The sequence below is a fragment of the Chelonia mydas genome, chromosome 1 (genome assembly GCF_015237465.2).
Source record: "Chelonia mydas isolate rCheMyd1 chromosome 1, rCheMyd1.pri.v2, whole genome shotgun sequence".
NCBI lineage: Eukaryota > Metazoa > Chordata > Testudines > Cheloniidae > Chelonia > Chelonia mydas.
Window position 1 is genome coordinate 17,702,751 of NC_057849.1, and position 27,413 is coordinate 17,730,163.

The 27,413-nt window shown below is 43.1% G+C and overlaps 1 protein-coding gene across 1 annotated transcript in view; it reads right to left on the reverse strand.

Moving 5' to 3' along the window:
• Positions 1 to 27,413, reverse strand: part of TENM4 (teneurin transmembrane protein 4) — a 1,747,045-nt gene that overhangs the window by 154,118 nt on the left and 1,565,514 nt on the right. The window contains exons 16-18 of the mRNA XM_043528206.1: positions 25,652 to 25,753; positions 20,815 to 21,009; positions 15,509 to 15,709 (exon numbers count right to left, since the gene is read on the reverse strand). Of these exons, the coding sequence (XP_043384141.1) occupies positions 15,509 to 15,709; positions 20,815 to 21,009; positions 25,652 to 25,753 (498 nt within the window). The remainder of the gene's footprint in view (positions 1 to 15,508; positions 15,710 to 20,814; positions 21,010 to 25,651; positions 25,754 to 27,413) is intronic.

Below are 27,413 nucleotides of genomic sequence, written 5' to 3' on the forward strand. Positions count from 1 at the left end.
TTTGTCCAACCTGCTCTTAAAAATCTCCAGTGATGGAGATTCCACAACCTCTCTAGGCAATTTATTCCAGTGCTTAACTACCCTGACAGTTAGGAAGTTTTTTCTAATGTCCAACCTAAACCTCCCTTGCTGCAATTTAAGCCCATTGCTTCTTGTCCTATCTTCATAGTTTAATGAAAACAATTTTTCTCCCTCCTCCTTGTAACAACCTTTTATGTACTTGAAAACTGTTATCATGTCCCCTCTCAATCTTCTCTTCTCCAGACTAAACAGAACCAATTTTTTCAATCTTCCCTCAGAGGTCATGTTTTCTAGACCTTTAATCATTTTGTTGCTCTTCTCTGGACTTGCTCCAATTTGTCCACATCTTTCCTGTAATGTGGTGCCCAGAATTGGACACAATTCTCCAACTAAGGCCTAGTCAGCGTGGAGTACAGAGGAAGAATTACTTCTTGTGTCTTGCTTACAACACTCCTGCACATCTCAGAATGATGTTTGCTTTATTTGTTACAATGTTACACTGTTGACTCATATTTAGCTTGTGCTCCACTATAACCCCAGATCCCTTTCCGCAGAGCTCCTTCCTAGGCAATCATTTCCCATTTTGTATGTGTGCAACTGACTATGCCTTCCTAAGTGGAATTCTTTGCATTTGTCCTTATTGAATTTCATCCTATTTTCTTCAGACCATTTCTCCAGTTTGTCCAGATCATTTTGAACTTTAATCCTATCCTCCAAAGCACTTGCAATCCCTCCCAGCTTGGTATCGTCTGCAAACTTTATCAGTGTATTCTCTATGCGATTATCTAAATCATTGATGAAGATATTGAACAGAATTGGATATAGAACTGATCCCTGCGGGACTCCACCCGACATAACCCTTCCAGGCTTGACCGTGAACCATTGATAACTACTCTCTGGGAACAGTTTTCCAACCATTTACACACCCACCTTCTAGGTTGCATTTCCCTAGTTTGTTTATGAGAAGGTCAAGCAACATTAGGGGACTGAGTTCATTTAATTTTACATTGTAGGGGCATTTGGTGATTTCTGTGACCACTCAGAACCTTTTGAATGGGTTTTGGGGTAGACTGTATCCAAGGAGCTATCGAGTGCATTAGTAGGTGTGAGAATGGGCCGTGCAGTCCTGTGGTTCAGCCATGATATTCCTGGGGGCTCCCAGGCAGTGCACAAGTGTGTCAGCTACACCACCCTGGAGGAGGATCCAACCTCTCTTTGACCAGCTCTGGTTTTCACTGAGGTGAGATGGGGGAAAGGGAGCTTTGACTCTGTCCTCACCTCATTCCAATGGGATTCTGGCTATTTCTTGTGCAGGATGCAAGGACGAAAGTGCATGATTCTTGTATCCCCCTCCATTTACGCACATCCTCATAGAGGCTGACCACAGTGTTTCCCTTAGAAAGTAAATAGCTTGGTTCCCTGACTATGATGCACCAGAAGAAAGAAAACCCCACCATGCATCTCGCTACCTGTGGAATGCTTCCTTCATGGACTCCCAGATCTTAACGTCAGAATGACCCCTTTTAATTGATACTACATACACAATAGCCTTCACCGCAGCATATGGTATAATCCTGTGTTTCAAAACAGAATCAGGTGGGAGGTAAAGAATAATTATGCCAATTTTTACTTAATTTGTCACAAATCGGTTTCTACATGTTTAAAAAAATTAAGTGCCTAATATGGACATGGCAGAATTTTAAACATTTCCAGCGTAGTGAGGAGCAGTACAGACGAAGAAAAAAAATGTTCAGTATTCATGTGAAGCAGAATCAGAGATTTAGCCACTTCTGACCTACCTGCTAAATCCTTTAATAAGTATGGATTTAGTGCTAAAATATAAGATCAGGTGAAATTGCCCAGAGCTTCTTGAAAACTGGGGCAGTTCCACTGACCTTCAACATATTAATAGAAAATTTAATAATTAAAACCTGTCTTAACTGGGATTTTTTGGTTTCAAGTTGGCTCATCTCAGGCAATTTCCAGCGCTGTATAGATTTTTTTCAGAAACGAAGCATGGAGTGGAGATAGTGCACAGTACTAAATGCTACACTTGGTGAAGGGAGCAGCGCTGTATAAACAGCCCGTGATCATTTTACAGAGCCAGGAATGGAAAAAGGTAGGAGTGGGATGTACCAGGGTGGGGGTAGGGGAACAGAGGAAATCAGCCTTCATAATTAACATTATTTGGACATCAATGCATTATCCAAGGTGTTCCTTTGCGTCAAGAAACTCCCATGATTTGATTGTGACCTATAGTGAAAGCAGGATTTTGGAAGGCATAAAGCTAATTAGCCTTTTGAACGGTGCTACCTTTTAACTCATTTAAAAAAGAATTTAAAAACCTTTTGAACCATTTTGCAAAGCAGAATCCAATAGAAGAACTTTAGAAGCCCTTTCCTTGCCATTGAATTACCAAATTTGTAATGTAAAGCCTTTAAAAAGCCCTCCACCCCACTGATTACTAGATAATGGTTACGTGATTTATGTTAATATCATTAATTGAAGGTCACATGACTTTTTGATTAGTGCTGATGTACTACAACACACTCAGCGTTACTGGCTGTGGTCCTAAAAGAGGCCCGCCCTGCATTCCCTTGCTTACCACAGCATTAGTCTTAATCAGCCTGCACTCAGCTTGAACTGACAGGAGAGAATGTGCAGTGTGATATAAAGCAAGGCCCATTGGTAAGCACAATCTGCACTATTCCAGGTCATCTGAAGCATTGACTCTTACAATAATACACTGACACACTTCTTGCACTTCCATAGCACTTTCCATCTGAGGATCTCTGAGCTCTTTTTGCATTTCAATGAACTAAACCTCACAGCACACCTGTGAGATAGACTTATTTCCATCCATTTTATAGATGGGGAAACTGAGGCACATTAAGGTTAAATGACTTGCTCAGGGTCACACAAGAAAACTATGGTCCATAGGCGCTGACTTCTGCTCACGCCAGTGGGTGCTTGACCCCCCTCTGCCCCCGGCCCCGCCCCGACTCCACCCCAGCCCTGCCCCGTTTTGCCCCTGCCCTGCCCCCATTCCAACCTCTTCCCCAAAGTCCCTGCCCCCTCCCTGCCCCTATTCCGACTCCTTCCCCAAATCCACGCCCCGGCCCCGCCTCCTCCCTTGAGCGTACCATGTTCCCGCTCCCCCCCTCCCTCCCAGAGCTTGCTACACAGCCAAACAGCTGTTTGGAGGCGGCAAGCGCTGGAAGGTAGGTGGAGGAGCAGGGACGCGGTGCGCTCAGGGGAGGAGGCGGAGGCGGAGGAGGAGGTGAGGTGGGGGGTGGGGGCAGAGAGGGAAGCTTGGCTGCTGGTGGGTGCAGAGCACCCACTAATTTTTCCCCATGGGTGCTCCAGCCCCAGAGCACCCACTGAGTTGGCACCTATGGGGTAGAGCCATTAATAGGACCCACAGCTCCTGGCTCCCACTCCTGACTTTAACACCAAGACCATCTTACTGTCCTTCACAGGAGGAAGGCTGGCCTTGTGATTAAGATGCTGGAATGTGACTCAGGAGATCTGGGTTCAACTTCATCTCTCTGTGCCTCATTTCTCCACCTGCCTAATGGGTTGGGGTTGAGGTGAGGATAGTAATTCCTTCAACTGTTTACTGAGATTAGAAACTCTTTGGTGCAGGGATGGTCTCTTACTGGGGGGACAGGCAGCAAATAGCACGATGGAACCCTGCTTGGGCCTCTAGATGCTACAGTAATACAAACAATGATCATGATTCCCATGAAGAGAAAAGATAGTAGACTTAACGGATGAATGCTGTAAGCCAGTCTAGTAAATTCTATGTAACTATATAACATGCAGTACTACCAACTGAGACATTAGGAGGGTCATAAAAACAAATCACATTTCCAAGAGCAATTTCAACATGCTGTATATATGCTCCCAAACGTCTGCAACATTTATAAGATTCTCTATACCCTAATTTCATCCTGAGGGGCTGACCACCACATGGTCTACAGATTCTCCCAAATGGCTGCGATTTACTTCTTCCCCATTGTCAATCTTCTCTAAATTTATTATTCTGCACATTATTTTAAATGGTCACTTACTGTCGGATAGCTGGGCATGAAATGCCACGTCTCCGAGGATTTTATTCCTGGGGTTAACTTTCGTTAAATAAAAATAAATATCCCAACCTGCAGGATTTTATTTGAGCCTTTGATGTTTAATTGGATCTTAGCCTTTTCTGGGATGTGGGTTAAAGCTTCCCAGAGCAGGAACAATTCCTACTGCATAAATGAGGCTCCTAACAGGGATTCTTTTCTGGGCTAAATTTAATTTCCTCTCCCTGTCCACAAGCATAAGACGACTTTGATAGCAGTAAAGCATTTTGCTCACCCTTTCTGTCATTAGTAAGAATTACTTTTTGCTCCCTTCCAAATTTCAGTTCAATTCGGTTTTGTTTCATAAATAAAATTGAACAAACTATGCTCCGATGCAACTGCTAGAATCAACTGTAATTTCATTGCTCAGATCTCAGTATTGTTGTGTGATCAGGCACAACTTAGTTTGCGAGCGTATTTTTTGCAGGTAAGCTTCTTCTCTGCAATTTGGAACTTTTAATATTATTTTTATCATTCTTTTTGCTTTGTTAAATAAATACATACTGCAAATTTAGCTTTGGTGAAAGGTGCCAGATCAATACACCTACACCTAAACACAGACTAGCTCCGAGTCCTTTATTTACCCGCACAGCTGGTATACACCAACAGCAGCACTGAAAGCTTCCCCTCCTCCTTTCCCCATGCTGCTAATATTCCTCAACCCTGACCTAGAAAAATCACCTTTATGGGAAAAGGGAGTACTACATTCTCCAAGGCCCATTCAAATGTTGACCTCTCTGCTAATGCTGCTAAAAGGATACCAATTAGTGCCAACTTTGATGGTGGTTTTTACAGTGTGGACATCAATTTACTGATAACCGGTCAGTGCACACTATAATCGCTTCAAACAGATCACGAAACAGTAGTTAGATAGTAATGATTTTCAGTCACTGATACCCTGGTGTCCATTGAACCATACCCCATTATTAATCCTGAGTCTTCCCGTTCTTCCTTTTTGCTTCCTTTAAAGCTGCATGACATCTTATCAAGCCCTTCTGCAATCTCCATAGTAACATATTGTCTCTTAAGCAGAACGCTTGCTTCCCTGGCTTTACCAGCAGTGTGGTGTATTCTCCTTGCTGACTGTCTGATCCTGCACCTGTGCCTGACATGAACAATAAAGTTCCCTGTCATCAGTGATGAAGGATCAGACACCAAATTTCTATGCAATGTCCACAGGCATCCATGGGAGTTCCCCCAGTACAGGAAGAAAAGTATTCTCCCTGCTGAAAAACTAATCCGATTTAAAGTATATTTTTATACAGTCACTTGTTTTCTGATTAATAAAAATGTGCTTATTCAACAAGCTCTAAGCGCACATACAAAATTAAATAATAGTGTATCTATATAGTATTAATCTACATGGAGTTTTAACCAAGGAATTTCATCCAGAGATTTTAAAGGCCAGAAGGGACTGTTCTGGTCATCTAGTCTGACCTCCTGCATAACACAGGCCTAGAGAATCCCGCCTAGTGATTCGTGCATTCAGGCCAACCATTTGGAACCCAGCTCCACCTGCCCTGGGGGCCTGAAGTCTCAACAGAAGGACTGGTTGGGAATTCTCTAATGGAAGGTTTGTCTGTCACAAAGTGCCATTCATGGAACTTAAAATGTTTTGGTGAGACAGTTTGATTTTGATGAAGTTACAGTAGTACACTGGGTAGGCTGCCAAGGAGGCAGGAAGGTAAGCTGGTGGGAAACCGGACTGATGGGAAGCCGAGAGCCTAGAAGCCCTGGCTCTCAAGCTACCAGGCTCCTCTGCAGCTTGCCTGGCAGCAGAGAAGAGCAAAGTGCCAGTGGTTCCAGGCCCCTGGCTTATCTTCAGTCTGCCAGGCAGTCTGAAGGAGAGCCAGAAGTCTGGAAGCCCTGGGAGCTGTGGCTTTCAGCTCCTCCACAGCTTGTCAAGAGGTCTGAGGGGGAACCTGGGAGAGCAAGCTCCCAAGATGCCAGGCTCATGGCTCCTTGGCAACTCGGACTTCCAGGGTCAATGGCAGCCCACCAGGTGGCGTTCCCCAAGGCTTCCAGGGTCTGTGGCTCTGGGGTAGCCACCAGGCAGACTGCCCGGAAGCTTCACTCCCTTTCACTGAGAATTTTGAAGTGTTTGGTTTGGGCTCCAAATCAGAACAAATCCAAATGTCAAATGTCCAAATGTCAAAATCCTCTGAGATGCAGAATTACCTTTCTCCACCCTGCTCTAGTCAGCAGCCTTATGCTCTAGTGACCACTGAGGGAGAGAATTAGAGGAGCTGTCCTCTGACAGAAGCCAGCAATTGTCCAAAAAGAGCTCAAGAAACTTCTGCTTGATGTAACTGACCTGACCGTAGAATCATAGGACTGGAAGGGACCTTGAGATGTCATCTAGTCTAGTCCCCTGCACTCACGGCAGGACTATATTATCTAGACCAGAGGTTCTCAAACTGTGGTCCATGGACTACCAGTGGTCCGGGAGCTCCATTCAGGTGGTCCGTGGATAGTTCCCTCTAAGATGTGCGCCTGGGCGGCAGCACACAGGAGAATGAAGGGCCACCCACCTAATTAGGTGCCTGGACCCTGGAGAAGACACACATGCAAGGTGAGGTGGGCCTTGGGGGAACAGGGGGTAGATGGGAGGGGGAAGTAGGGTGAGAAGAGGGGGTGGGGGGAATTTAGGATGTGCAGGGCTGCAGTGGCCAGAGAAAAAGGAGACTTTCCCCAGCTCCAGGGCTGCGTCTGCTGGGGAGAGACGGCCCTCCTTCTCAGCCTCAGCTCTGTGGCTGCTGTGGCGTGGGAGAGAGGGCACATCCATCGCATTAGAAAGGTAAGTCTACTGATACTAAAATATGAGTTGTGTGCTTTTATGTGTAGAAAAAAAAATGTTAATTATTATTAACTTTTTTTTTTAATATAGTGCTTTTATCCAAAGCGCTTTACAATAGTTAGCTAATGGTACAAACAACGTTTGGAAAGATCATTAAGTGGTCCGCCGAGACTCTCAGCAATTTTCAAGTGGGCCAGGAAAAAAAAAGTTTGAGAACCACTGATCTAGACCATCTACCACTTGATGTCTAATTTGCCTTTGCTGAGTAAAGTGAGTGAGGTGCTGGAGGCAGGGCGACCAGTCATCCCGATATTATCAGGACCATCCTGATATTTGGGGCTTTGTCTTATACAGGCAACAATTTCCCCTCTCCCAGTCCTGGTTTTGTCACACTTGCTATCTGATCACCCCAGCTGGAGAAGAACTGTCTCAAACTGCTCTTGAGCACATCCCAGTTGGATCTGAGAACAGGGCAGATCACAGAGATAGTGCTGGCTGCATCCACGTACTCAGTCTGCCGGAGGTCTCAGCAGCGCCCTAGACAAGAGAGAGTATCAAGCAATAGTGGTCAAATCTGACTCCTGACACCAAGTCACTGGTGGGTGCAGACAGGTTTGCCGTTCCTGCTGCTCAGGGTGGGCTTTCAGGTGTAAGCAAGTGACCTATTTGAGTTTTAAAAGACAGGAAAATCTCCTGCCTTTTTGAGAACCTCTCAGGCTGCAGGTTAAGGGCCATTTATGACCATTCAATATTGCGGACAGAGGGTGCAGGAAGCCCTATGTTTCTTCTCCTCTGAAGAGCACTCACAAAGGACACTACCACAATTTGGTTGACTGTGCTGATTGACCTTTTCATAGCTATAGCCAGGGCCGCTGGTCCATATGATGCACAATATTCACCATTCCCCAGAGCAGTTTTGGCTCATCAGTGGCATAAGTTAGCCTCGGCTTGGGGGAGGAAGTGCCAGTCAGAGCAAAATATAACTTGGCTCCGCTGAACCTGCTTTGTTCTCTCAGATGGAGATTTTGCTTCTATGCAGATAGTTAAACAGGGAGGTTCAGAGCTACACGAATCAGCATGTCTTGATTATGTAGGGCCTAATTCTGAAATCCTGACTGCTGCAGAACACCCACTGAAAGGAATGGGAGGAAGATCTTCGGGGTAGGCTTGTAGTACTGGTTCTGCATCAGAACAGACTCTGACAGTATCTTTCAGGGCCCATCTCTGAAGCCCTTTTGCCAAGCAAAGTCCTATTGCCTTCTATGAGAGTTTTACAGACAGGAGGGCTGCAAGAGTAGTGAGATGAACAAGTTACAAGTTGAAGGGGGATCATTTAAAGCAGTTTCTGAAAATGCAGCAGTGCCTGAAATCTTCTTTTTAAGTCATTCAGATCTGAAACGAATGGAAGTTTATCAATTTCAGGGGCTATCACTCAGGATTTTTTTCTTTTGCTTTAGCCAATGTATCTTGGAGCCAAAAAGAGGCAAAAAGGCAAACCAGTGCCCTCCTGGACACTGCATGAATAGCTCTGCACTGCAGTGATGTGTAGGCCTATTTTATGCGACAGCTGATGTAACATCCGTCTCATACAGATACATTCTCGCTCCTTAATGAAGGGAATGATGGTTTAAAGGTGGAATTACGCAAGCATTTTGCAGAGACGGATTTTTATTTTGGTGGCCTTGGGCATAATGTGAGTTTAACATGAGGTTTTGTTTTGTAAGGTTGACACCACTGAGCCTGGGGGAATCATTTTTTTGCACACATGTTGTGTTAATCCTGGTGCTGTTTGACCAATGAGATATGACACTGTCTGATAAAATAATTAGAGCTGCTGATATTCCAAGAAAAGCATGCATGTGTGTATGTGTGTGTATACATAAAATATCTGTCTGTAATAATCCCCGGCAGTCTCTGATGGAAAAAGCCATTAGGAAAAACAAAGAGACATTTTATTTGCTTTTCTTCTTTTAAACTTACTCTTTCCTATTCTCCATTTCTCCTAATTGGACTACATAAAATACATGTACACCTCTACCCTGATATAACATGAATTCGGATATAACGCGGTAAAGCAGTGCTCTGGAGGGTGGGGCTGCGTGACCCTGCGGATCAGCGCGTCAGCGTGTCTGGCTCCGACATGCTGCCCTGAGCGGCATGATAACGGTGCTGGGCCGGGGCCGAGGGGTTCGATAAGGGGCAGAGGGTCTCGGTGGGCGGTCAGGGGACGGGGGGGAGGAGGGGGAGGGGTTTGAATGGTTTGGAGGTTCTGGGAGCGGGGCGGTCAGGGGACAGGGGCGTTGGATAGGGCGTGGGAGTCCCGGGGGGCCTGTCAGGGGTGTGGATAGGGGTCAGGGCAGTCAGGGGACAGGGAGTGGGAGGGGCGGGAAGTGACTATTAATAACGGAAATGCTCGAGGCCAAAGCAAGTTCGATATAAAGCGGTTTCACCTATAACGCGGTAAGATTTTTTGGCTCCCGAGGACCACGTTATATCGGGGTAGAGGTGTATTTCAATGAACCAAACAAGTCAGAGGTGGGAGAAAAACAATTAGCCCACTGCCCAAAAGGTCGTTGAATGGCTAACTTGTATGATTCAACTATAATAAATGAAACCAATCAATATTTTAATAATACCTTCACCTTACATAGACTCTTAAATCCAATAATCTCAGGGTGCTGGTAAAAGGACAAAGAAAGAACTCTGAAAGCAACGGGTGTCTTTCCATTGCCTTCAATGGGCTCTGCATCAGCTTTTAAGTCCCTAGCCTGCCCTCAACAGAGAATCATCATCATCATCACTCCCATAACCGCATTTGTCGTTGATAAGCAATCAACCAATTATCTCCACCCCTGACGATTGTGTGTCAGTGCCTGAGTCTCTACGAAGTCCATTCCCGTCCACACTTTTATTTTATCAATCCATCTCTTCTTCACCAGAGAATACAGGTTCTGAATTAGCATCTGAACTTACCCCTTTATCTCCTACACTTGTCTATTGTTTCCCTCCAGGACGTCTTATGACCTAACTCCTCAGGTCGGTCGTGTCTCTGTCTGTCTGCTCTCTTCCCTGACCACCCTTCCCTTTTGGCCCAGGACTGCAGGTTTCTAGTAGGCTGGGTCAGCAAAAAGCTCTGTCACCTGTTACAAACTTTTAGTAACTAAGCCTTGCAACATTTTTACCTCAATTTTTCAGAAGATGAAACTGAAGTACAGTGAGGTCAAGCTGTATCTCCCAAATAACATTGTTAGGCAGTGGCAGAGGTAGGAATGGAACGGAAGAGCCCCAGCTCCCAGCTCTGACCACACAACTTCATGACCATTGATTTTATGTCCCCCCCTATCAATTCTGGATTGCCATAGACACAGCATAATTTTTCTTACTGCTTTGCCCAGTCCAGATGTAACAGTCTCAAGTAATTGTGACAGACGCCAACTCCGGATTCAAGTCAATGGGTCAATTATGTTCTAGTTACTGAAATTGAGTCCATTGACTGTATGCGAGTCGATGTGTAGCAGTCATTGTCAACTATGTCAACTCTACATGAGTAAATAAATGGACCAGAGAGCATCATTTTTATTGGTGCTTTTTACAGTCTAGTTTTAGATGTCTCAAGTGAAGCCCACAGATGTTAGCTAGAGAACAGGAAACAATGTGCAAATCACTGCATTACATATTTTACAGAGAAAGATTGAACGAACTGGTGGAGCTAAGAAAGACAGAGAGGTACATAGATAAGACTTTCAGGGACACAGCATAGTGGTCCCACCACCAGTCTGACAGCCTTTGTGCCACTGAGGAGGATGAAAGTCTCAGGGAAGGAGAATATCAAGCTGGAGCAGAGAGAAATGATTGCCATAGTGGGGACCCTCCTTCTAGATGATGTCATGGTATCCTTTCACACTACGGTTACCCCTCCAGAAGAGGGGACCCCTATTATTAGGAAAAGGCAGGTAAAAGTAATGGGGAATTCAATTTTTAGAAATATAGATAGTTGGGTTTGTGATAACCTGGAGAACCTCCTGGGGAATTGCCTGCTGGGTGACCTCTCAGGACATCTAGATAGACTTATGTACTGGGGAGGAGACTGTGATCATGGTACATGTAGGTATGAATGACATAGGGAAAGGTAGGTGAGGTCCTGGAGGCCAAATTTATGGTGCTAGGTAAGAGATTAAAGTCCAGGACCTTCTTGTTAACATTTTTGAAATGCTTCCAAGCTCCTTACACAGGGCCACTTAGAGAGGCAGAAATACAGGGGCTCAGTACATGGATGAGATGATGTTGTTCAGCAGCAGGATTTAAATTTATAATGAACTGAGGAACCTTTGGGGGACGAAGAGCCTGTACAGAAAGGATGGGCTCCAACTGAACCAAAAGGGAACCAGATTGTTGGCATGTAAAATTAAAAAGGTCATAGAGGAGCTTTTAAAGTAAGGGCTCGGGGAAAGCCAACAGGTGGCAGAGGAGCACATGGTTCAGACAGAGACCTCCCTTATGGGAGGATTTATTAAAGGGAAAACTCTATATCCCAGTAAAGAGAAGAAGACAGAAGTTGATAAAACACAGGTAGGAACTGAAGAGAAACAAACAAACGAGTCCCATTCAACTACATTGCATGAAGACAGCTAAACAGTATTTTATAAGTGCTTGTATACAAATGCTAGAAGTCTAAATATTAAGATTCTGGGAAGGTGCTACCCACAAAATACACGATACATAAGATGGTATAGTATCTCTCACCCTTTTCATTTTATAACATGTAATGAATTCCATCAAGAAGCAGAACAGATTTCTCAGGGAAAACTGGATCTGAATAAATATCAAAAGATTTACAAGAAGAGTGGAAGCCATATTATGTAGACCCTCCATAACTTAGATCTGACTTTCAAGCAACTGCCACCATGTTTCCCTGTTCTGCTGAATCCTGATTATCCAAACATATTTGATGATGTCTAAATAGCTTAGAAAACGGGGAGTCCACTACATGTCAAATTCAATTTTGTGATAAAACATCAGCTTATAGGTGCCTCCCCCATCCCTCCCTTCCCCGGCTAGACAACAAAGAGGTTAAGAGACCTTGCTCTATGAAACTGCATTAGCTGCCAGGCTTGGAGAAGGGCCCTTGGCTGGGGCTCATTAAGAAGTATAGAGAGTTGGTGAGGCCCTGATACGTGGTTTCTAAATTTTCCCTTCTGCAAAGGGACCCTGCTGCAAAGGGACCCCTTTATGTTTGTTTATGCTATCCTGCTGAGAAGGAAGGGGTTGTCTCGGTTTGTTTTCCTTCTCCTTTTGACCCTATCAAAAGGGAATCCCCGTGTTTACCTCCCTTCCCAGGAAAAACAGAACTACTGACTTGCGATCCTCCTGCGGAGGGAAATGAACTGCCTGCTTGCCTGGGAAGAAAGAGATCCCAGAATGACTGTCCCCAGTACAAAAAGAGAAAAGGACTGGTTTAAGATGTGTTTTGCATTTTTCCCCCTCTAAGAGGTTAATGGCCTGAGTGTGGCAGTTGCCCTTCCAAAGAGTGCTCCTGCAGCTGGCACAGACTTCAGAAGATATGGCACTGAACAAGCCATTAAGGTCCTTGTTCTTCCCATAACATGTAGGACAGGGCAGAATTTGCAAACTGTACTGCACTATTTATATACGCCAGCAAAAAACAAACTCCAAACTACCATTAAATATACAACAGAGCAACACAAATCATTCGACAATATTGCTGACTCGTGTAGAACTAAGCATCTCATCATGCTTTCCTTGAGGCCCAAGACTTCCACAGAAGTCAGATTGAGTCTACCTATTTAATCCTAGAGAGTCATTGATTTTAAGGCCAGAAGGGACCAATAAATCTAGTCTGACCTTCTGCATAATACAGGCCACAGAAGTGCACCCAGTTACTCCTGTGTTGAGTGCAATAACCGGTGTTTGACTAAAGTGTCTCTTCCAGAAAGAAATCTGGTCTTAATCTGAAGACTTCAAGAGATGGAGAATCCACCATTTCCTTTGGTAGTTTGTTCCACTGGTTAATCACCCTCTCTGTTTTCACCCCATGTTCCTCAGTGTGGTGCCTCAGAAAAAACGCTATCCTTAGGAATTAGCAGTCTCTGCAGCCAAAGTCCTTTGGATCTCATTGGATCCTAACCACATGCTTTACTGCCTTGCTGAATAGGGATTTGATTTAACACGTTTCAGTGTTTTGCTGCGTTGGGGTTTTATACTAGTGTGACTGACCACAGAATACAGCCCCTAGTCTGTATATTTTTTCTGGTTTTTTTGTTTCTATATTATAGAACTATAAAAAAATATTTAACCAAAGAAACAAAAAAAGAATTTGAGCCATCTTCTTGGTTATGGCCATGTGCTCTTACATATACTAATACTCTTTCACACTACATTTTAATCTCACACTCATTCGGTGAGTAAATCTGTCCTTCAGAATTCAGGCATCCATCCACTAGAGAGGTCCAGGTTATAAATGGGTGTTTATAAATGACTTTAGCTGTGAGGCAATGCACAATACCTTTAATGTTACATGTGGTTCTATGAAGAATGAAGCTTTGGAGTGATGTTGCTGAAGTTTCTCCTGTATAACCTCTGCCAGAGAAAATTTACCCTACAAGGATTTATGAATGTGGCATAAGCAAAGGTTTATATATTATCTTATGGGTGGTCATATGTAACCAAAGGAGGGGTGTGTGCATGTTTGCATGTAGAAGCAAAAATTTTCTATACTCATCCTCAAAATCTTAAAACCACTATGTAATCTCAGAGGAAGAATTCAGCTGTGAATCATGTTGCAGAACTGCTGAAAGCTTTCCTCTCCCCTCCCCCTTACATATGTTTCAGTATAAGAAATCAAAGATGTCAATGCTGGGGGGGGGAAAAAAAAAAAAAAAAGAGTAAATCACCCAGTCTGTCCTCATGCCAGTGCAAGATTCTTCCCTACACTACATATGCAGGAGCTTTGGCTAATCTAGTTTTAAATGTCACAGGTGAACGGACTTCTACATCTTTCTTTGGGAGAATATTCAACCGAGTCGATTTCACTTGTAAGTGGATTTTCTTGCTATTCAGTCTAGATGTCAGTTTTTTAAATTATGTCCCATGACTCCTGGTTATACCCTCATTAACCACCTTAAATAGTTCCTCCCCAGCCTTGGAGTTTACGCTCTTGAAATACTTGTAGACAGTCAACATGGTCGTACTCTCCACACACTTCAGTAATCCCTTAGCTAAACTATTCTTATTTATTCAACTTGTCATATTTACTCCCACATCAATCCTTCCAGTTCTCTTAAGAGTTTTTTTTTTGTTGCTCTGCTACAAATTCATTTAAGTTGCTTGACAATACTGCTCAGAACTATACTCCGTATTTGTGGTTCAGTTCCTCAACAGCTGCATAGGGTAAAGAAACCACTACAGATGCGGTCTGCAGCTGTCTTCTTTATACTTCTTATTTGTGAACACAGAATACAGAACAAAGGCCAAGCAGACTGTTGCTCCAGAGTTCCAGACCAACGTGCATATGGTATTTCCAGGGTGCCATTTAGTGACTGGGTTATTCTTAAAAGAAGGGAGAAAAAGCCTGTGTATCTTTTTCTTCAGTCTCTATTTCAGATACTTACTGCTCGTTTCCAAGAAGCTTCCTGTTTAGCTGAGGAATGAGAAGAAGTCTAAGCTCCAATTTGTTAATAAACCTGGAGATGTCACATAAAAAATGCTTTCTCTGGTAGGTGTTTGCACCTTTCAAATACTTGCAGTCATTTATGTCCCTTCTTGCATGATCTTTTACAAGTGCCTACAGTTCTTCATATTAAGGCTTATTCTCTAGTTCACAGCCTACGACATACTTCGGCTACATCTACACTACAGCCGGGATCAATGCTTTGAGATAGACCACTGGTGGTCGATTTTGCGGATCTAGTGAAGACCTGCCAAATTGACAGCAGATCGCTCTCCAGTTGACCCCTGTACTCTACCCCCGATGAGAAGAGTAAGGTAAGTCGACGGGAGAGTTTCTCCCATCAACCCTCTGTGGTGCAGACCCCGCGGTAACTCGACCTAAGGTACGTTAGAAGTTATTCACCTAGCTCGAGTTGCGTAGTGTGGGTCAACTTACCACATAGTGTAGACATAGGCTTCATGCAAACACTAGAGGGAGAACAGACACAAAGCAGAACTGCCATCTCTAATGGTTCTATTGTCTTTTCACTGTTATGATTGTGAGATTACTAAGTATTCTTTAGTCAAACCCCAAACACTACAAAGTTTGGAGGCTACAAAGTTTTATCAAGAACTAACAACACAACAGGCAGCTATATGCAACCTGTAAATTAAATTCATAGCAATATAATGAACAATAGCATGCCTAGGGAGCTTTAATGGGGCTATTACTATAAATTCACCATAGAAGCAGAATTATTTGTGTGGCCGAGCGATAGCAGTTATGCTTCCAGTCATGCCCTACATGTGTTTAACCCAGAAATTTGCAGTGCATGTTTGTAGACCCAACTGCTAATATTTTATAATTTTTTTAAAAAAAAGTCACTGCTGCAGTTACCGATTGAGCAATCGTGTCCGGTCCAGTTAGGATCGCAGCTGCAGAGCCCGGTATCAGCCAGAAAGGTCCCATGTCCAGAGCACTGGTCCAAACAGGTAGCTCTTGGTGTCTCGCAATTTGTTCCTCCCCAGCCAACGGAACAGTGACATTCTCCCCGTACGCACACTCCTCGCCCAGAACAAGTGGGATCCATGCAGTCCACTACATTGGGGGAGAAAGCAGAGATAGAAAGTTCCAGAATGACCCATTTTGATATTTATAGTTTACAATGCAGTAGCATCTTGAGGCTGTGCAGTCAAATGAGACAAGGACAGCTCCTGGCCCAGGAAGCACTCAACTACTTTGCACTTCAGAAATTTCTGCACGAGAAATAGGATGGGATTCTGGAAAGGACAAAACGAAAACGAAAACAAAGGAATGTTACCTGGTGAAATCCATTCTTATGCTCATACTAATAAAGCATGTCTAGTACCAACTGGAGGCAATCAACTACATTTATAATAATAAAATAATAAATACTTTGCAACTATATAGCATCTTACTTTATTGTATTATAATCATAGGAATAATTATTATTATTATGAATACATTCAAGGATCTCAAAGCACTTTATGGACATTAATTAAGCCTTACTACACCCTTGTGAATTAGGGATATCCCTGTTTTACAATGGGGAAACTGAGAATAAGCAACTTGTTCAGACCATTACAGAGCTTGGAATATGAATCCACATGTCCACCCTCCCTGTCTACACAACAGATACTCCCTCCACTCACCTCCATGAAAGGTGAGATCAAGTGGGCTATCAGCTCAACCCCAAGATGGAAATCATTTCTGTTTCACTTATGTACTATAATATGTGGTTACAACACTCTTGTCTGACACAGTGGTTACAATCTTTATTCTAAATATTTATCTATTTCTATAAAATGGACAATGCCCCTCCCCCGCCATTTCTAATGCAAGTCATGAATGGCTAGATGCTCAGAAGCGGCAGTGATCAGCATGGGCTAGTAATCAGAAAGGTTAACCTTTGTGTTTAGGAGCCACTGATAATAAGATAGAACATTCATACTGTTCTGTTAGCATCAGTATAATGCCACATTAACACTAAAAGGACTTTTTAAATGTTGTTTTCTGGTATAGGGTAATTTTCAGAAACTATATTAAAACCCATTCCACTGAAAGGGATTTCCAATTTAACTGGGATTTCTCTCAAGATATCAATGTAGCCCAATGGCAGTGACAGTGAATGGCAGGAACAGCATCTTAGTTGAGACAGTATTAACATAATTTCTGTTTAATGGGAATGCATTTGAATGGTGCCATTAAGTTGATGTTACTCAGATATTACATTGTTGTGGAATTCTCAGCTTTGGGCTTCTAAGAGAAATTTCGAAATAAAGATTAAGACCCTGATTTAATAAAACACATAAGCGTTTGCTTAACTTGAAGCCTGAGCTTAAGTCCTGTGAACTTCAGTGGGATTTAAGCTCATGCTTCAAGTTAAGCACGTGCTTACTTTGCTGAACAAGGATATAAAAGAAGAAAGAGAGATGAAATGTTATTGACTATCTTTTTATTTCTGTACTTTTATTTAATCAAATATTTAATTTTTAGTCTTTTTGAATGTTAGTTTTAATAAGGTCAGTCTCTTAATAGAGTTGACAGACAATCCATTTGGGCGTCCTACTTAAGAAGATCCTATTGCACAAGACTTCTATACCACTAAAGTGCCTCTTAATTTAAGTGGTGCAAAGAGGCGTTCTATTGACTGACTGCCCCTGGGTGAATTTCATCCACCAACTAAAACATGCAAAACCACAAGGAATGGAGGAACTGATCATTTATTTATATAAAAGCACACAGGGCAAGTGAGAGGAAGAAATGTCCCTTCAAAATATTCCCATCTCTTGAAACTGCCGGTGGCAGTGCCCTGCAGATCAATGAAAAAGTGTCAGGCTAAGTTGCAAGGGCAGAGTTGCCCAACTACTGGCTCAAATACAGCAGAACACAATGTGGTCACAGCAGATACTGACAGTTTGAGGTTGTTTTCTTTCCTTTAGGGTTAATGAGAATTCCAACCACCTGTTTAAGATCCAGACACCTTGAAAGGAAACACCAGCCCATTAAGCTACTCTGATCAAATTCCCTGGATTCACAAAGCCTTCTGACTCTGACAAGCAATGGCTCAGCAATTACTATCCTGAGGCATGCGAGGGTATTTTCTGTTTCATAGGTTCCTGGCCCTCTGCTTATAGCTGAAACAACCTTTCAGAATCACAAGATGCTGGAAAGGATGAGCCTATAAATCTCTTCCACTATTAGTGAGCTGGGAGCTAGGGTTCCAATTTTAGCTTGAGACCCTTGGAGCCCTGGCCCTGTTCTTGCTCAGCAGTAATAAGTACAAAAGAGACTAGGAAACAGACTAACAGAATCCTAGGTTCTCAGCAGATGGTTTGAGCACAGAGAACAAAGATCACAGGCTAACTGACAAGAGGCTACCTCCAAGCAATTAATCATTCCCTGTGAAGGTCGATTGGGAAAAAAGGTAAGTTTTAAATGAGGCTCCATCACAGAAGGCCAGCACTCTGCTTCCTCAGCTCTAACACAAGATTATAGAGGGGGAATGTGTGTGTGTCAGAACCCCCCATTTATCATAATCCCAAGACCATTTTTCATGTTGAAATGAGCCCTTTCAAAAGATGTCACAAACAATGGAAACTTTAATCTTGCCCTCAGTAGCCATCTCTCTTTAAGCGTTCTACACTGTGGCAAGGACCCTGGGACAGGATTAGGGACTTATGCTCTCTGCTTTTCTTGCTTTGGTGGTTTTTGAGGATAATGGTACTTTGTTCAGGGAGTTCTGCTTGATAAACTTCACCACTTAGCTCAGGAAGAGAGGGAGGGTGGGGAAAGAGGGTACAAAGATAAATACAGAAAACACAACAAAACCCATAAACAGTTGAGTTTTGCATATATATTTGTTTTACAGGTTGGAAAACAGCCTGAATTGTCTAATTCCTGTTTAGAAAGTGTCCCATTTATAGCTTAAACCTTTTGCATAACCTTTGCCAGTGAGATAAATCAAGCAGCAAGTAATGCTATTGCAGAAACTACACTTTCCCCAATATGCTTCATTGGTCATACAAGTTATTAGACTTATTTAGTACCCAAAAAGTAACTTCTCATTTTTCATTGCTTAAATTTGTTCGTCCCCTGCTTTAAGTCCTGTTGGCTTGGCCTATGCCTTATAAAATATGGGGCAATAAAACTTTAGAAGAGTGAAAAGAACAACCTATGTAAGATTGTTAACTGATGTTTTATACATATTGCTGAACTTCTACGGGGGTGGGGGGTGGGGAATAGGAAGAAGAAACACTAGTAAGAAAACTCACTATAAACAAGGAATAAGGATTGAAGCGACACCAAAGAAACTGAGAAATAATAAAAGGAATCAATACCAGATGTCCCTTCATGAAAGAGAAATAAAAAAGTAAACACAATTTAAAAAAATGTATATAATTAGATTTAAAAAATCCTACAGTTTTCCTACATGGCATATTGCTAGGTTCATTTCCCCCGCTCCTCTTTGTGGCATAATACAAATTATATTTTGCATATGAAAAACAAATGTACAACAGAAAAATACTAAAACCTCATAAGAAAAATCTCTGTTCTCTTTGTTCCTCATTCTTTTTCATGTTTCCACCTAATGGGACTTTGATACTGTCCCCTGCCACAGTGATAATATAAAACAACTGAACTGGGTTTATTCCACTGCTTCAAACGTGGCTGGGGAAAGGAGGTTCATATTAGGAAAAAAAACAGACCTTGCTCTGTGTTCCATACATTAAACCTCGCTGACATCAATAGGGTTACTCATGCATTTAACTGAGGGCAGAATCTGACTCTGATTCTTAAATAGTTTCCATTTTTCCACTTTTGTTTAGATACCAGTGATGATTTAATAATGAAGAGATACAGTGACCCACTTAGTAAATCTTTTCAGTAATAATAACTTGAGTTCTCTGCTTCCCAGATCTATTACACTGTTAGCATTTTTTAGCCAAGGTAAGTTCTCAAGAGATGGCTTAGTAGCATGCAATTTACACCATCACTGTATCCAACTAACTGGCACTGAGACACAAGCCATCTAATGCCAGAAGCTCAACCCAGAATTCATTTTATGTTTCTAAGAAGTGCCATTTGGGTACCAGAATCCAGCTCAGGTTATTCTCATTGCCATTGTACAAAAAGTAACCAGCTGAGGGGATTCTTTAGCTCATATTCACTGTAGCAATTGCAGGTAAATTATGGAGTGACATTGACTCTTGTCCAAAGGTCACGTCTGAAGCCTATGCACCATTTAAGGGGTTGGATTGGCATTTGTGGAAAGATGAATTAAACCCAGAATAAACTGTCTTTGGGGTTTTCTGCATTAAATTTTCAGAAGTGCTACACACTTACAACTTCAAATGAAGTCACAGCGGGAGCTATGACACCTTTGAAAATCAGGCCCTTCTGGAGATCTCTAAAACTGGCTGATAGAAGGATAATTTGCAAATATGGAAACAATGGACACTTGTTTGTTTTCTTTGTTTGTGTTTGTAAAGAACTGTTCCATTAAGAGGTGGTTATGAACTGGGGAAGATGAACATTTATCTTGTTCATGTTCCATGATGGCAGATAGGATGATTACCTGCACAAACTAATTAAAGTGCTTATCAGCACCATACTTGGGAGTCACAAAAATAACTATAAATGGAAACAATGTTTCAGGGTTAATGGGAAGCGAAAGAAATTTATGGCAGATCCATTGAAATCATATCTGGTTCTGAAGTTGAGCTTAAATTCATGTCCTGAACACATCTACGCTTTTAAACTTGAAAGGAAGCAGGGCCTCTCACATACTCCACCGCTTTATATATGTAAGCAACCACGATCACCTGGCATAGCATGCCAGAAAAATACCCTCTTAAAAAGTTAATATATGTTTAGATATGTAAATGGAAATGATGCTTTAATAAGAACATTTGAACGTGTGATCAGATGTTCTGACCCTTCAACCAGGTCGGTCTATCTGAAACATTTGATGGCTTTTCACCCAATTACTGCACAGATATCACAGATAACCACAAGCTATTACAACATAACATTTTAGTGTTCCATCCATTTGTTATATTTCTAAGGTGCCTATTACTGTGGTGTCTAAGTGCCAGCACTATTCAGTACCGTCTTTACATATGTAATTATAGATCAGCAATCAATGCAAAAAAGGCTAATTGAATGTAACTTGCAAATACCTTCTTCGCAGCTCTCCCCCTTGTACCCTGGATTGCAGATACAGGTCCCCATGATGCACGTGCCATGATTATTGCAGGATACATCAATGCACTGGTTTGTTGGAACATCACATTCTGCCCCTTTCCAACCACTGTGGCATAAACACCGCCCTTTCATGTACTGACCATTTCCACTGCACAGTACTGGACAAGATGCTGAGGGAAATGGAAAAGAAACAGCATTAAAACATATTGTACCTATGTTATATGTGGGTGAGGAAAGAGGGGTCCAACTATACCCCTCTTTCCTTCCACTGAGGATAGCTCAAGGACCTATTCTCTTCTTCATATATACTCTTCCCTCCGGGGTATCTCAACTCTGCCTTTAACAACAAGGGCAACACTTTTATATGGATCACACTCAACTCTACATTGCCCCTGATTCACTCTCTGATCAGTTTCCCATCTGTCTGTCTGCCTGGAATCTCTTTGCTCTTGGTTCCCTCAGACCTTTGTGCTGTATAATTCCTGATTTTATGGTCTTCAAGTTCTTTGCTGAAATGCAACCAGAATTCTGCAGCCGATTATTCTCCCACTTCAGTTCACGATAGCGCATCGCCCGGTCCCCAGCCACCTTTTATGGCCATCAGCTTCACTAGTTTTTCCATCTCCAAATAAAATTCAAAACTGTCCTCTCGTTTTTCAAAATGCTTCTCTCTGAATATACGTCCTGCTCCTTTGGTGGTCACGAACTCCACAGCTCCAGTCTTGGGCTCCCCTATGCTCCTCAACTGCCATGTCTAACTGGAAATGAGATGCTTCCTCTCTTCAATACCATCTCAAAACCTAGAGAGACAAGGTGGGTGAGGTAATATCTTTTATTTGACCAACTTCTGTTGGTGCGAGAGACCAGCTTTTGAGCTGCACAGAACTCTTCTTCAGATCTGGGAAAAGGTACTAAGAGCTAAATACTGTATAAGATCGCACAGATAGTTTAGTATAACACTGCACATCTCAAAACCTATTCACTTTAGCCGGGCCCCCTTTGCCACAGTACTGCATCATTCCATTTTCTCTTCACTGAATAAAATTAGGCTGCAAGGACACATGTATATCCCGGTTTTCTTTTGCCCACGTCATCCTAGATGAGAGCAGCTGGATAAGCATTAGCTTTCACGTCTGTTACTCACTAACACATTTTCTGAACATTTTAGTGAAGAACACTATATAGAAATTGTATACAATACTGCTGTCTGTATTGTAACCCACCTGCGCTAGACTTGTGCTGAATACAATGCCCCTACTTTACATTATTCCTGCATTTCAGTGCACACAGGAAGAGATATTCATTGTAGCTAAAGAAATCATCTCACTATCTGTTGCTATCCTCTCAGGATAGTATCACAATGCTTCTCCAGTATTGCTTTCATGCCTCTCATTACAGGCAAGCCAATCTGAGTGTGTGAGAGCATCATGACAGCAGTGGCCCAATATAGTAAGTTACCACCACTGACATTGTATTAAACCTGCTTGATCTGCAATGGAACATATTTTCCTGATTAAAACACAAGAGATTTACAAGGGAAAGGACCTTGGAAATGCTCGCTTGCTACTAAACAGTGTTTTATTTGCCTGAAATAAGGTACACTGAGAGAATGTGTCAAGTGCATCATTTGCAAGGTGATATCTATGTGCACAGCACAAGGCATAAATTGGGTAAGATGTATTAGGTGCTACACACTGCCCAGAACAAAAGAAGCTCTGTAATTTAACTTTTTAGCTGACCTGACTGAAGGTTTCCATTCACCTGTCTAAAATTTAAAACCCTGAATAATGGAACCTATTTCAAGGTACAGGGAGAAGACAGAGCCACGGTTTTCCGGAACAAGGACAAAGAATAATCCCCTTTAACCTGTGAGACTACACAGGTGCTGAGAAGGATTTACATGTGTTCTGACAAGACAGTTGATCACTCGGTACAAGATCAGATAAATTGCAGGCCACATGTGAGAAGGCTTGAGTGCTAAAGAGCCCTGTGTGAGAACACGTCCAGGATTGTCTCTAAACAGCTGCTGAGAATGACAAGGCAACAGTGATTGCAAAGTCTCCTTTGTTGCATCCCACAATTATAGGGAAAGCAGGGATTTTTGGAATTCTTTAAACCCTTCCCTTCGTACCTCATTTTAAAAACCATGTATTTTAGCCGGACCGTTATAGATGTGGAATCTTTATAATTCAGATTCTAGCCAAACACACAGTGTTAAGGATGGTTTTGTGTGCTCCTGTTTAAATTATGGTAATTCCCTTGAACAAATACGATTGCAATGACCCAAACACACGCCACTCATTGTAAAGCACAGCACTAGAGAATATCACTGCAAAATACTTTATTCGTTTGCATGGATTTTTACAAAATAAAAGAGCCCCTGTCCCTTGCTCTAGGAGACCCTGGGATCAATCCAACATTCTAGCTCAGCAATATAAATCGAGAAGCCTTGTCTCCCTCATGCGGCTAAAACTAGCCACCCAGGAAAAAGTTAATAATGACCCCTTGGTTCAGCCCCTCATCCCCACTTCCAGCTGCTATAAGGCCTCATTGTGTTCCTTCCCGCAAAAGATGAGCCTTGCAGCATGCAATAAGAGACCCCACAATTTCAGGCCAAGCTGGAAAGCAAATTCCAAAACTGAATTAAACACATGGAACTACAGCCTGATCATCTTTACTGATCTCCACAGCAGCACACAGAAAGAGGTAGTCTCTCAGGTAGGCGGGTCCCTAAGCCATTGAGTGATTTGCAGGCCAAAACCAACACCTTAAACTCCAGCTGGAAACCAACAGGCAACCAAGCAGATCCCAGAGCACTGGTATCATGACTCACAGCAAGATGCTCCCACTTAACAAGTACCGCAGGAACATCACTGGCTGCAAATCCAACAGACAACACATTTTAACGTGGTGCAACTCACCGCTGCGGTGCCCCCTGCTGGCTGTCCTGGGGATTAGCTCTGCTAGCCAGTGTGCCCTCTTCTGGTGGACTCTTGCCACCATCACTTCTGCTCCAGGAACCCAGGTCACTCCCAGGATCACAGCACCCTCTTCATGACACAGCCCTCCAGCTATGCCACACTCTGTGCTCCCCTCTTCTGGAAGATCTGCAGTCTGCTGTTCAGCCACTTCTCTCAGTGGCAACTGTGACCTAATGTCTGGTCACTTCCTCAGTGGCAATGCAGGGGAACCCTGGCCCACCCACTACTCTGGGCCGCGGTCGAGGGACCCTGTAGATGGCCACTACCTGCTGTGTCCGCTACAGCTCCTCAGTAGATCTTCCTGGGCCACTTCCTGCCGGCCCCAGGACCCTCTTTGCCCTTGCCGCAGAGCCTCAGCCTGCAAATCCCTGCACCCCGCCAGGAGCTGCCTTTATCTTCCTGGGTCTCTGCCTGCTCTGCCCAGGGTGCTTGCTGCCTTCAGCCTGCAAGGCAGCCAGTCCACCTCCCTCCTCAAGCTCCAGGGAGTGACTGAAGCTGCTCTGCTCTGCAACCCTTCTTATATGGGCCAGCCTGGCCCTGATTGGCTGCTCCTCGCAGCCCCTCTTTGATTGGCTGCTTCCTGCGCAGCCTCCCCAGGGCTCTATTAACCCCTTAGAGCCCAGTGTGGGGCAGGCGCCCCATCACACATATGCACAAATAGCAGCAGTCCCTCCAGATATTCCTTTCCACGTGGAGGCAGACAGTGTGATCTGGATCTACTGGGTTTTAGCCACAGCATTTTTTGACAATAAGAAGGACTCAAAACAACCAGATTAATTAAGATGTCCACCCCTCTAAGTACATCTGCTGATGGAGACTTTGCAGATGCCATGGTGGAGGTATGGAGACTCCAGTGATGTTTCTAGCCCTTGTGGTTAAAAAGCTAATGTGAACTGACTGTAACTTATACACTGACATCTACCTGTGTCTGCAGGCAGCCTGAAACTAGAGTTCTAAGAGGTGTGAATTGTCCCATTCATTTTACTGGATTGTGAACTCTGAAACCCACTGGGCCCAACCAGCTGAGCAGAGAACTCTGTGTGTGCATAGAAGGGAAGGGACCCTTGTAGTCATCCTTCCCCCTGGGCTGTGAGGAGGTGATATGAACAGGAGTCTCACACAGAGCCCTGTGCTCCTTTGGGTGCAGGTTTGCTCACTCTCTTTCGGGAACGCCTCTCACCAACCTTAAGACAGGGAGCACTGGCGTAGGGGCGAAGGTGGGTTCTTTGTGTGAGCAGTGCCTGTGTCAACCCCTTAAAACAGGGGTGGGGCCACATGTGGTCTCACATTCCTAGTGCCATGGGTTGCCTTAATCTACCCTTGTCTGTCTTCCCCCACACTTTGGTTGCTGCAGGTCATCTATGGTAAGCTAGGGAGACCTCTGAGGCCAAAGGCAGGGATGAGGGTGCTTAAGGACCACCTTCTTGATGGTGGAGGACAAAGGATCGTTATAAAGTCCTGCTAATCCACAGATAAAGTGGACTGTTGGAGAAAAATAGTACAGCCTTTCTAAGCCACCTTTTCTCAACACATTCCCAAAGAAAGAGCTCCTGGTGAGTCATTATCCTCATTGTTTGCTCACATGCAGCTACTGGGTGGAGGAGTGGGGGGCTCAGAGGTTTGTGTCACTAAGGTTACCACAAGCATGGCAAGTAATAAACAAACAAACCCACAAAGCCAATCATTTTCCACTCTACTGCACCATCACAATCTGCAGCAGGTTTACTTATGAAGAACAGAACCATGAGTGTACACTTCCACCATGCTGTGAGAATTGTAACCAGAGGCAATGACATGTATAGAAGTTACTGAAACAGATACAAATGCCTACCTCTGCCGCAGTCGGGACCCAGAAAGCCGAGGAAGCAATGGCAGGTCCCAGAAACACAGTCTCCATTCCCGTAGCAGTTACTGGGACAATTATCCACTGATTCTAGAAGATGAAAAGAGAATTGAGATACTTTCTTTAGGCAAGAGAAATCCTCTGTCTTCGACAGAGCCCATCAGCAGGACAGATAATTTAAAGTGTGTACACAATAGCACAGACTGTGGACAGGGAAATGCTCGTCTGAGCCAGATTCTTGAAGCTATGTTGATTTACACCTGCTGAGGTTCTGACCCTAACACTGTAGCCCTGCTTTTTTTATAATTAAATGGTCTGATTCGGAGACTGATGATCAACTACAACTCCCATGACTTCAGCTGGAATTATGGTTGCTCAGCTCCTCTCCAGATCAGGCTCAAAGTCTGGTAAGATACAACAACAAAATAACAGTTCTGCATTATTTAATACTATAAAAAATATGGATCGGCAAACCCATTAAAACAAGTCAAAACTTCACCCAGAGTCTGAACAATTCCTGGTAACTGGTTTCCTCTATTATTTATTTTTCTATGCACTTCCTATTTATGATTTGAGGGAGACAAGAAATACCAGAAACCTCCTGACAGAACTTGCTCTCTTGCAAGATCTCCAGACCAATTTTGCAGATTTAAGAACCTTTGAATTTGGACATATTTATGTGAAAAGAACAGAGTTGATCTGAAACTGGAATTTCCCCTCGACTAAGTGCACTACACATGCAAATTTGGAAGTTGGAGATGGTAAAGGCCTACAGGATCATCTTGTCAATCTCCCTGCTTCCCATAGTACATTTTCTAGTGTGTTGTGTAAGGTGCTATTTAAAGTCCCACACAATGGGACTACCACTATTTCCCTTGGGAGACAATTCCAAGCCTGATATGGTTTAAAGTTAACTCCATAAATTCCCTGACTGTGACAAAACATTAGATCGTCATCTTCCAAGAAAAGTTAATAGGCGAGGAAAATTATGTCTAGTGCTTTCTGTTTTGTTACAATGCCAGCTCAGAGCATGGAGTTTAAAGTCTGTCTTTAATAAAAAGAAGCACATGACTTATTAAACCTTATTTTTCAATGGCAAAGGAAATGAAAACCACTCTTCTCTTAACTAAAGTGTGTGTAAAGGTAGTATAGTTTTGTGTGTCCCGCTTGGAAAGATGACAACATATCACAGTTCATCCCAGACTACTATTTCAGATTTCCTCAAAGTGAAATGCATGTTATACTGTATTACTATTGGGTTCAGTTATATAGGTTGGGAATGGTGGAGCACTGACAATAACTCTGCACTCTCAGTATGCATCCGATGAAGTGAGCTGTAGCTCACGAAAGCTCATGCTCAAATAAATTGGTTAGTCTCTAAGGTGCCACAAGTACTCCTTTTCTTTTTGCGAATACAGACTAACACGGCTGTTACTCTGAAATCTGCACTCTCAGGTGCTTAATTCATAGGGCCTTGTGGTAGCAAACCTAGTTGTAAACTTCCTGTTCTTCTAATCAGCTGAAACATCTGGAGCCAAGAGTGGCATTAGTTTCTGAACTAGACAGAAAGGAAGCCTATTTCTGATTGGCTCTGCCCTGATTGATAGGGACGCCTGAAGGCCACAGTAATGGACAAGGTGTAATTTAATCATCCATAGAGTGCGATCGCAGTTTTAAATAAAAACTGAGTTTCAGGCATTTGTGTTTTAGGACTCCACCTATAGTTCCAATAAGTCCTGAGCTTTATCGT